Genomic DNA, 12921 nt, shown 5'->3' with positions numbered 1-12921 from the left:
GGTGTTGGATACCATCATGATTTCCCTCAGTAACAACACTGGTGTTGGATACCATCTTGATTTCCCGCAGTCACAACATTGGTGTTGGATACCATCATGATTTCCCACAGTGACAACATTGGTGTTGGATACCATCATGATTTACCTCAGTAACAACATTAGTGGTGGATACCATCATGATTTACTTCAGTAACAACATTGGTGTTTGGATACCATCATGATTTCCCTCAGTAACAACATTGGTGTTTGGATACCATCATGATTTCCCTCAGTAACAACATTGGTGTTGGATACCATCATGATTTCCCTCTGTAACAACATTGGTGTTGGATACCATCATGATTTCCCTCAGTAACAGTATTGGTGTTGGATACCATCATGATTTCCCTCAGTAACAGTATTGGTGTTGGATACCATCATGATTTCCCTCAGTAACAACATTGGTGTTGGATACCATCATGATTTCCCTCAGTAACAGTATTGGTGTTTGGATACCATCATGATTTCCCACGGTGACAACATTGGTGTTGGATACCATCATGATTTCCCTCTGTAACAACATTGGTGTTGGATACCATCATGATTTCCCTCAGTAACAACATTGGTGTTGGATACCATCATGATTTCCCTCAGTTACAGTATTGGTGTTGGATACCATCATGATTTCCCTCAGTCACAACATTGGTGTTGGATACCATCATGATTTCCCTCAGTAACAACATTGGTGTTGGATACCATCATGATTTACCTCTGTAACAACATTGGTGTTGGATACCATCATGATTTCCCTCAGTCACAACATTGGTGTTGGATACCATCATGATTTACCTCTGTAACAGTATTGGTGTTGGATACCATCATGATTTACCTCTGTAACAACATTGGTGTTGGATACCATCATGATTTCCCTCTGTAACAACATTGGTGTTGGATACCATCAGGATTTCCCTCAGTAACAACATTGGTGTTTGGATACCATCATGATTTCCCTCTGTAACAACATTGGTGTTGGATACCATCATGATTTCCCTCAGTAACAACATTGGTGTTGGATACCATCATGATTTCCCTCAGTAACAGTATTGGTGTTGGATACCATCATGATTTCCCTCTGTTACAACATTGGTGTTGGATACCATCATGATTTCCCTCTGTTACAACATTGGTGTTGGATACCATCATGATTTCCCTCAGTAACAACATTGGTGTTGGATACCATCATGATTTCCCTCTATAACAACATTGGTGTTGGATACCATCATGATTTCCCTCTGTCACAACATTGGTGTTGGATACCATCATGATTTCCTTCAGTTACAGTATTGGTTTTGGATACCATCATGATTTACCTCAGTTACAGTATTGGTGTTGGATACCATCATGATTTCCCTCAGTAACAACATTGGTGTTGGATACCATCATGATTTACCTCAGTTACAACATTGGTGTTGGATACCATCATGATTTCCCTCAGTAACAACATTGGTGTTGGATACCATCATGATTTCCCTCAGTAACAGTATTGGTGTTGGATACAATCATGATTTCCCTCTGTAACAACATTGGTGTTGGATACCATCCTGATTTTCCTCAGTTACAGTATTGGTGTTGGATACCATCATGATTTCCCTCTGTAACAACATTGGTGTTGGATACCATCCTGATTTCCCTCAGTTACAGTATTGGTGTTGGATACCATCATGATTTACCTCTGTAACAACAATGGTGTTGGATACCATCATGATTTCCCTCAGTCACAGTATTGGTGTTGGATACCATCATGATTTCCCTCAGTCACAACATTGGTGTTGGATACCATCATGATTTACCTCTGTAACAACATTGGTGTTGGATACCATCATGATTTCCCTCAGTAACAACATTGGTGTTTGATACCATCATGATTTCCCTCTGTAACAACATTGGTGTTGGATACCATCATGATTTCCCTCTGTAACAACATTGGTGTTGGATACCATCATGATTTACCTCAGTTACAGTATTGGTGTTGGATACCATCATGATTTCCCTCAGTAACAACATTGGTGTTGGATACCATCATGATTTCCCTCAGTAACAGTATTGGTGTTGGATACCATCATGATTTACCTCAGTTACAACATTGGTGTTGGATACCATCATGATTTCTCTCTGTAACAACATTGGTGTTGGATACCATCATGATTTCCCTCAGTAACAACATTGGTGTTGGATACCATCATGATTTCCCTCAGTAACAACATTGGTGTTGGATACCATCATGATTTCCCTCAGTTACAGTATTGGTGTTGGATACCATCATGATTTCCCTCAGTAACAAAATTGGTGTTGGATACCATCATGATTTCCCTCAGTGACAGTATTGGTGTTGGATACCATCATGATTTCCCTCAGTAACAACATTGGTGTTGGATACCATCATGATTTCCCTCAGTAACAACATTGGTGTTGGATACCATCATGATTTCCCTCAGTGACAGTATTGGTGTTGGATACCATCATGATTTACCTCTGTAACAACATTGGTGTTGGATACCATCATGATTTACCTCAGTTACAACATTGGTGTTGGATACCATCATGATTTCCCTCAGTAACAACATTGGTGTTGGATACCATCATGATTTCCCTCAGTAACAACATTGGTGTTGGATACCATCATGCTTCCTGACGTGTCGTGCCCGCGACGATTCCAATGTGTACGTTTTCGTGGCATATGTACCTTGGTTTCTTTGTAAAGCAAATATAACAAAGTTGATGCTGATAAATTGTATACAGTTGTGACGTCGTGCACCACACAGACAGTCGACCTTGTGCGCCACACAGACAGTCGACTCGTGACCTCGTGCGCCACACAGACAGTCGACTCGTGACCTCGTGCGCCACACAGACAGTCGACTCGTGACCTCGTGCGCCACACAGACAGTCGACTCGTGACCTCGTGCGCCACACAGACGGTCGTGACCCCATGGGTGACTCTCTGTAATGGGAGACAGGGGTAGGATAATCTGTGTGTAAGGAGAAGCCGAAGTTTGTTTTATGATTTGGGATGTCTGCCACATTCTGTCACGTTCTGCTATCATTGATGTGCATCAACCTTTTGATGTTTTATCACGGGAGCGAACGCTCAACACAGCCCCCCAAAGTAAAACGGGTTCAAGAGATTTAGTCTCCATTTGTGAATTATGTGACAGGAACTTACACCCGAATTGCAGGAGTGATTGATTCATGTCCCTCCTTGTTTTCGTTCACGGTGTGACGCGCTGAAGTTCTAGCCGCAATATACCGCTCGGCTAGAGAATTCGATCCCCCCCAGAGGAGACAGTGATTGAAGTTTAATTAATCATGCACTCTGATACATCAGCGCCCACGTAGTGACTTGGGAATCATACACAACGTTGCTTGCGAAAGCATTGCTGTAATCCCAGGAAACTCGAGGGAGAGTCTTTCCTAGAGGGGTTGGAAGTAACCCTGCTAAATACTATAGCCGCAATATACGCTCCACTGAAGAAATATATCTAAATTTAATTAAGCATGTTACATATATAACATTGATGACTTTCGGCCAACTGAAATGATATCCGTGATCATACGTGTATATATCTATTGGGATATTAATGTTCTACTGTATGTACTTCATAACAGGGTTTAACGTTTTGTTTCTTGAAAACAGGACAGCTAATCTTACCGTTTATCTCTGGTATTTATGTAATATCTCTTTTGTGTCCACATGATTATAATCATCTGTTTAGTTACTACGTCACGTTACTGTAACCATTGACCCCCTTCACGATATTTTCCCATTTCCATTAATACTAATGTAATATCATTTTCCCTCCCGGAAGTCTAAGGTCAGCTCGACGGTGAGTCTGTGGTTCGCTGTATAAGGGTTTACTTACAGCGGATTTTTGAGCTGTTAATTTCAACGAAACTCGACACTAAGATTCTGTCGTAAGAAACCGTGCGTGGATTATGTTTTATTTATTGTGACGAGGATAAAATATTCGTTTACAGGTAACACACAGAGGCACGCCTGAGATAGTAGAACAGTACGGGACAACCACTCTCAGGCTGACGGCGCTTTCAGTTTACATGACTGTGCATATCAATCGATACTACACGGTTGACAATATTTTCAGCAATCTTCACTAAGGATTCAAAGAAGATGGTCCTGCACTCGTGTCTGTTGTTTGCTGCAGTAGTGGACATTGTGACGTCACTATATGTTTACCTCGCCAGGGACATGTCGTTCCCAACCTTGGCTAAGGCGATGTACCTGCCAGGCGTCATATCGCTGGCCTTTGTGGATGATGTAGGGCGACTATATGTGGCAGATAGCGGGCACTCAATCGGTAGGTCGTGTCTTTAAAGCTTCTCGGGCGGCGTAGTTTGCCGTGGTGTGGCGTCCGGCCGTTCGTTCAATGTCAACCTTCCCTTTTAAACAATCTCTTCTCTTTAACCAAGAGGCCCAGAGACCTGCTATTTGGCGTGTACTATACTGGGGTGAAGGGCTACAAAAGTTGTTCAAATGAATGACCTTGACCTACTTTCAATGTATTAAAATCTTTAAACAACTGTGTTTCATTAACCGAGAGGCTCAGGATTACAATACTGGGCCAGTAGCATGCTGTGAGGAAGGGCTACCAAGTTTGTTAATTCAATGACTTTGGCGTACTTCAACAGTCGCAGCGACCTTTTTTTTTTTTTAAATCTTTAAATAACGTGTAAACTGAGATTTTCAATGTCATGATATTGAGTCAGGTTACCAAATTTGTTGTTCAAATTAATAATCTTCACCTACTTTCAAGCTCACAGTTGTCAACTGTGCTGAAGTCTTATTCTTTCCCTGAACAGGTGAGCGATACGGACCCATTTGACCTCTTGTTTTTCATTACTTTAGAATTAAAAAATACTATATGATTAGCTGTCTTGTCAGCTCTCAGAACAAACTTGTGTATACTGTAAGTGATCTGGAACGTGTTCGGTCCTAGTTCATAAACAAGAGTTCATGTATACAATATGTGTTTGTAGAACTGACACTTAGATTTATCAGTGTTCGTACAAAACGTACTGTTTCAATGTTTCTGATGTAAACAAATTTTAATTGTTATGACCCAGTATTGCTATAGGTCTTCTTCAATGACAAGGACAGTAACAAAATTAACACTTCCATACCTGCCTTCTGTATAACCGAGGCAACATCAGAACCAATAAATATCTGTCTGGGTTGGTGGGATAAGGATAATCAGAATATCGTTTTAATGAATATGGACTTGCATCTACTACGTTAATTTTTCAGGTATATACAAGTGTTGTATACTCGGTGGTGGCTGTCGTTGTGACCTACGTGTTGGTGTATGGGTGTGTAGGCCTAGGGGTCTGCCTCGGATGGACAGGTAATATCATTCCGTATCATTTACAAGTAAAGTAGGGAAATGTGATAACTTCAAACTATTTAACTCTGGGCATACGATCGAAACAAATAAATAATTCATCTGCTGTAGTTAGTCAATCAAAATAACCCTACTTAGTAAGGACTATATACATACCACCATTAGTCTGGCTGCTACACGTGAGTCTGACTGCTACACGTGAGTCTGACTGCTACACGTGAGTCTGGCTGTTACACGTGAGTCTGACTGTTACACGTGAGTCTGGCTGCTGCATGTGAGTGGGGCTGTTACACGTGAGTCTGGCTGCTACACGTGAGTCTGACTGCTACACGTGAGTCTGAGTCTGACTGCTACACGTGAGTCTGACTGCTACACGTGAGTCTGACTGCTACACGTGAGTCTGGCTGCTACACGTGAGTCTGACTGCTACACGTGAGTCTGACTGTTACACGTGAGTCTGGCTGCTGCATGTGAGTGGGGCTGTTGCACGTGAGTCTGGCTGCTACACGTGAGTGGCTGCTACACGTCCACTTACTACGGAGTAACATATATGATGGCAGGCATCACAATATTACATAATGAGTCTTCTAATTATCAAAAAGACACTTTTCAATAACCACATCTCCATTTGAAACAATAAATATAATTTCATCCAATTGTGTATTGTACTATACATCTCTCATTTTGTTAATTAGCCAAGTCCAAGCCTTCTTCAGTGCCCACACAGAACCACATCTCGATCACGGGTTTCATCAGAGCGGCTGGAGAAGAGATGGGCTGGCGTTGTTATCTCCTTCCTTGTCTCATGTCTCAGCTTACGCCACAGGTGGCTCTCCTCATTAGGTAAACCTCTCCTCATTAGGTAAACCTCTCATCATTAGGTAAACCTCTCCTTATTAGGTAAACCTCTCCTCATTAGGTAAACCTCTCCTCATTAGGTAAACCTCTTGTTTTGTTTTCTGTTACAACTTATACATAACGCTTTTCAGGTAATACCCATAGTTATTGCTTAAAACATGGATAACGCTTTTCATCATGTAAAACTCAATTTTCTTCTCTTACAACTTATATAGCGCTTCGCATGCAGTAGTCGTAGCTTTTTCCTAAACAAGGATAATTTTTCTCACCAGGTAATTTCTTGTTTCCTCTCTTAAACATACAATATAGTTAGCGAGTAAATCTTATTTCTTTCCCGAAAAAAAAATCTATTATTTCTTCTCTCGCAACCAAAAAAAAAACCGTTTCTCAGGTAAAAGTTCTTCCGTCACAACATGTACATCAATGTATATAGATCTCAATAGCTATCTTAAATCACAAATAAGGCTTGTGATGAAACAGATTTCTCAATTATCGCCATTGTCCACGGGTGAATTATAATTTAATTTGAAAGCTTCAATCATGGACAAGTCATTGTCTATGTCAGTGTTTTCAATGGGTTTATACAACGCCAATGTCAAACCTGGGTTAGAAAAGATATGGAGTTCCCTTTCATATTCGATATTTTTACCTAGAATATGCAGTTGCGTCCTTTGAATGCGATCACTGAGGGCATCCAAGGATAGTAAGGTAATAAATGTACGGTTGCCCATTGCCTTTTATGCCATCGACCATGTGAAATGCTGAGTTTGATACCCACTCCTCGATCCAATATTGATAAGTCTTGAATAACGTGCTTCCTTATGGGGCGGTGCAAGGACATCGTAAGTAGTTCGGTGTTCCATTATGAGCTGATGAGATATGCTGTTGCCATACCCAGTAATTGCATGTTGTTAGCTTTTTGGTTAGCGGAGTGTTTCATATTAAGATCGGGTCTAATACGGAATAGCACTCAAAGGTGGATTTAATTATTCAAAATATGATATACTTGTTACTTTACCAATTTCTATTAGGTATTTATTTTATCATACAAATAAACAAACATGTCTCTATAATTATAAATTGTTGGCTTCCTGTCCTTTGACAAGGAAAACGAGCTAAGATGGTGACTTGAGAAGTATAAAGAGTCTGTTTCTCCATCAAAGGCAGAAGCTGAAAATTTGGAATTATAGAGACGTGCTTGGCTATTGTGTGATATGTTCCGTTTGGAACATTTTTTTGTAAGATATTATGATATGATTTTGCTAGGCCTAATGTGGCGATGTTTCATTGTAACATTTTTCATAAGCTATTTTTATTAATAGTTAATACTGAATCAAGTCTCGGATAGCAAAACATGTGATATTCATCATTTTATTAATTCTTATGTTTAAAAACAAATTGCTGAATGCTCATTTGTCTACAAATCCAGAGGGATTTTCCAAGATGACTTAAATTGCTAATCGACCATGATTTTCTAATAAAGTTTGAAAATACCTATAGCTATTAATTTGCGCACCCCATCTTCAAACTGCGACAATTACACCGGTTTTCAATAGGTAAGTAATATTTACTTCTTAGCATTACTTTTGCAGTGGAATCGCTTGGGGATTGTTCCATGTAGCTGTGATGATCTTGCTAACGAAGAAGCTGAAAACAGAACATCCGGTCCGAACAGTAATTGTGCAGTGTGTGTCTTGTGTTATGTCCGCCTACCCCCATGGCTGGCTCGCCATTAAAGCTAGGTAATTTGATGAAGTAAAATGTTATTTTTGTATTCCTTAGTAGCAGATATCTAGTTTTAATATATTTTACCAGTGAAGAGTGATATTTTCCCTAGTGATTTACCAATCAAAACATTGCTTACAAACGACAATGCCCAGGTAAATTTGGCTATAAAATGTATAGAATATCTAACAGTATCTTCAGTAATACCAAACGTATTTCACCTGTGAGGCTAACATTTTGACATTTTTCACTCGTGATACGCCCTCATAAAAAAATATCAAAATGATAACCCAAATCGTGAAATCTATTTGGTTTTACTGAAGACACTATTATATTTCCTCTATATATTAATTTATATACTACCTACTGTGTTGACCCACTCTTAGGTGAAAGGCAACAGAGTTACCACTTTGCCATACCACACTTTATTTACTTTTTGACGGTTTACCATTGTTTTGTATTTGATTACACGATAAACATGATTGTATTTCGTTTCAGCTACTCCGTCTGGCCAAGTACATTACTTCATTTCTGGTGGAACAGGTTGAATCCCCACGTACTGGGGAGTATATACACCAACACCCCCGGGGTGTACTATGGACATCAGTGGAAGATTAACGGCGAGGGACTGTCGGGTTGTGTTGTCATGGTACCCATAGCCGTACTCGTATCTATGGATCTCAACCAGGCGTTATGGTAAATCGCTTGGAATATTAATGGTGTCACTCGAATGAATTAGGTTGTACAAACGAACATAAAACATATTTCGTTATACAGAATTATTGCAGTATTGCGATTCGAAGTGATGATGTTAAACAACTGTGTTTACTGTAGAATAACCCTGGTTATTCCGGTCCTCATAAAGAATGGATCGAGTATTGTTTTTATAACGTACATGTATGGCAAGTCTATAACAGGGTGATTCGGGATAAACTGCAAAAAAGGTTGACGGGACTTTATGAAGTGCAGTAAAACCGTCCTAAGACAAACAGGCCTAATACGAATATTTGCTTATCCATGATAAAGTAGAATCCCCGAATTTGGCACAACTGTATTTATCTTTTAAATCCCTATACTAAATTTGACACAGTCGTAATTGTCTCAAATTCCTATAATGAATTTGACACCAGGTATTTATCCTAAATTCCTGTAATAAATTTGACACAGCCGTAATTGTTTCAAATCTCTATAATGAATTTTACACAACCGTATTTATCTTAAATTCCTATAATGAATTTGACACAACCGTATTTATCATAAATTCCTAAAATTAATCTGACACAGGCGTAATTGTCTCAAATTCATATAATGCATTTGACGCAACCGTGTTTATCTTAACTTCCTATATTCAAATGCGAACATAACGAAGTCTTTCTTTGGTTCCACTGGAATTCGTTATAAACACGTTTTACTGTATAAACCAACAAATTATTTGCAAAAAAAAAAAAATCGCACGCGGTAGAAATATGGTTTGTTAGTACTTTTTGGACGTAAATAGATGGTCCCGAAGGCTTTATCAATATGAGGAACGTTGTTGGTAATGTTAACAGAGTAAAAGTGAAATATCATCAAAAAAGTTTGAGAGAGCGACATCATTTGTCTTACAAGTACTTATCAAAAGAGGGTCCCTCGAACTAAAGGAAATTCTGTAGAACCTTGATTCCAAATTTTACTTGCTTTGTGTATTAACTTCGGTATAACGGTATAGCTTGGTAATTCTGTCTAAACTTCTGTACAACGGTATAGCTTGGTAATTCTGTCTAAACTTCTGTACAACGGTAGAGCTTGGTAATTAAGTAAATACACGTATTTCTGATAAAGATATAAACGCTGGCTAAATTCGAAAACCGATTTAACTCCTAAAATGGGGTATATAATGTCTGATCCATAGTATGATAGTAAAGCTTCCAATTTCTGTTTCTGTGTGAATGGATAACGAAAAAAAATCTCCGTAACATGGTAACATTTCGGAGAAAAATCTGTTTTTCTGTGAGCATTTGACCTCTGGTCATTGTCTCTTCTTTGTAGTTGTTCTGTGAGAACCACTTATTAACCTATGTCTTCAACGTATCCAGTGTTAAAGTGATATCCCTGTATGTCTCCAAGGGGTGGTCATCATCATAGTTATCATTATTGAAACTCGTTATGAAAGTCCTCTTGTTTAAGTTCATTATTAATGTTTATTATGAAAAATAATAATCGGGTTAAAATAACCATGGTAATTAAAAATTACTTCGGTACCATAAGGTCCGTCGTGCTGCTTGGTTATAAACATTTCCTGTGTACTGTTAATATGTTTCTACAATATTTTATAAAGATTTATAAAGATTCATTTATTATATATATGTACAATTTTGTATTGAAAGACTAATATTCTATAAATAAAGCAATGGTGTTATGAATGTTATGAAGTATCCCTGCTGTTTATTGTGTGTGGTGATAACAGTTTACTAAAAGAAAACTTACTTTGACCATAATAAGTTTGAACACAAATGGTTTGTTTGAAAACGTTGTAGTTTGTATTCATGGTTAATAAATATATATCAATGTTAAGTACATTTTATTGTGCGTATTCTACCAGTGGATCATATCATATTTTGATATATACGTTTCTTGGACTGGGTTGGGTGTTTTAACACAGGATAATTCAATTAGAATAATATTCATCATTTGAAAGGGTTTAAAAAATGATACATCTCCGACTGTTTGTACTCATTATATAGGCAAACCTCATTTCTCTGGTTACAGTAATTAGTAGGACAAATGTTTGTACACTTTTTGTCAAGGCATGTAATCCGCCTCTAGAGAGAAGCACATGTTTTATAAGATAGAATGTAGCCGAGAGACATAATGATTTAACGAAGATTAGATATGTAGTAAGCACAGTATGTGTATATAATTATATGCTAACGCGGTTATCTCCCCTTACATATACAGCTGTTCATGATAAACATTATGATATTTGATCGGGTAATGAAGATACACGTTTGAAGTTGAATTCAGTTGATCGGATAAATAAAAGATGAAAAATGTTACGTCTTTTGAACATATAGTCCATATATATGATTTTGGCCTGCGACATTTATAGGTTTTCTCGATGGAAGTATCATCAGGTAATGGATACATTGGATACTCTCTAAAATATTCACAGCGACAGGGTCACCACATCATGACTACATGACTATGTTACGAATATAAATATATATTTTAATGTTGTTATATACAATGATAGTATAACTATGTTTAGTATTCCAGTTACAACACAGTCATTCAATATACATTGTATATGTAATTAAGATGTTTCAACGATCGTCAGAAATAACAAGTAAAGGACAGTTCCCTCACACTACTACAGATACACACCATGCTAATTCTGTGGAGTGCACAATAGACAAGAAGACAAAAGAAATGTTGTGATCACGCGTGTCGGGATCAATGGCTGTCTTGATATATTTGTCAATCATTCGAGCGTATCCAAAAACAATCGTGTGATGTCAGAGGTCACTTTAACACGTATCATGTTCCTCCTTAACCGGGGATAATGGATAGCCGACAGACAATGAATACCAGAAACTCCTGACGAGGGACAAATATATCTTCAACAAAGAGGAGAATTACGTGTAAATGAACAAGAACAAACGTCTTGATGGTCAAATAAGCAGATTCAAAGCAAGGTGATCGTGTGAAAGATACAAGCGTCTTGGAGGACTCTGTTTAAACACGTATGCCCTATACGTTTTGTATGTTGTCTGTGTATTTGTGAGACTAAGAACGCGATCTTACGTGAACACTTGTCGCATTGTATTTCTCTGTCATGTACGTTATTTGACTTAAAACATTCATTTGTGTGGTTTGGATAGAAGCTAAGCCACGACCATCAATTGTTTTTGGTATATGTGGCACGTCCATTGGAAAATCATTGTTCCGCAAGTATCAGTAACCGTCAACGTTGTGTCTGGGAGCCTGTATCATTAGTGTAGATGCTCAAAATTTATCCAATGGAGTTCGCTCTACTGCAATAGTTAAAAACATCTAAGAATCTTAATAAAATAAAACCCATCAGAAATATTTGACCATGAATTTGTCATTAACTGATCCTTAAACTGCTATGAGAAGTATTCCCATTCTACGATAACTGTTATCAATTGTATTGTCTCTTTCCGAAATAAAAACAATAGCGTGTCTGATAGGAACTTATGACACAAGAAACAGCTTACTTGCCAGAGTACCAGCATTGTCCAGCAACGTAGTTACTTTCGATTTCATCAGGTGAAACTATTTAGTTAATTTTGCTGTACTTGAGAAGCTAGAAAATATTTCCATATATTTGATCTTGACCTCTTCTCCCAAACATATGCTGTTTATATATCATTTATGTTCTGTAAGAAAGATGTACTATGAAATGTTTGTCTGTTGTTACCCTAGTTTGGGATAAGGTGTTCCGTGGTTATATAAATCTACAATTATGATGCTTTAAGGTTATCGTAACTTTCAATGAGATCTTTATATCGTTAACTTCATTTGTGATGCCGAGTATTTACCTGTTTTTCTGTACCAGCCTGGGTTTACATGTATGTCTTAATTGACATTAGCGATGTCGATGATTTACTTGCATTTTCGATACTATCCCGGGTTTATGTTTTAAACATTAGCGATGTCGAGAGTTTACCTGTATTTTCTGTACCAGCCCAGGTTTATATCTTAATTTGTATTAGCGATGTCGAGAGTTTACCTGTATTTTCTGTACTATCCCATATTTATATTCTAGATTAGATTGGTTATTTATTGCCTTCAACTGAGGCAATATCCATAGTTAATATACATGTATTATAAAACCACTTACAAAAGCCGATGGAGGATAACACTGTCTGTGTTACAATGTACATGTATGCGACCTCTCTTAATGGTCTATTTTAATCGTTACCTTAAAGTTAAACAAAATTTA

The 12921-nt window shown here is 37.9% G+C and overlaps 1 protein-coding gene across 1 annotated transcript; it reads left to right on the top strand.

The window, feature by feature from the left end:
• The first annotated feature begins 3853 nt into the window (after positions 1-3853).
• LOC117338291 lies at positions 3854-10390 on the top strand. Its single transcript, XM_033899578.1, has 5 exons — positions 3854-4352; positions 5300-5396; positions 6089-6236; positions 7844-7993; positions 8475-10390. The coding sequence occupies exons 1-5, from the start codon at positions 4326-4328 to the stop codon at positions 8674-8676; spliced, it is 624 nt and encodes a 207-aa protein (XP_033755469.1). The 5' UTR covers positions 3854-4325; the 3' UTR covers positions 8677-10390.
• Positions 10391-12921: the final 2531 nt, after the last annotated feature.

The sequence above is a fragment of the Pecten maximus genome, chromosome 11, assembly GCF_902652985.1.
Source record: "Pecten maximus chromosome 11, xPecMax1.1, whole genome shotgun sequence".
Lineage (NCBI taxonomy): Eukaryota > Metazoa > Mollusca > Bivalvia > Pectinida > Pectinidae > Pecten > Pecten maximus.
Note: the sequence above shows the minus strand (reverse complement) of the source record. Positions and strands in the feature narration are given on the sequence as shown.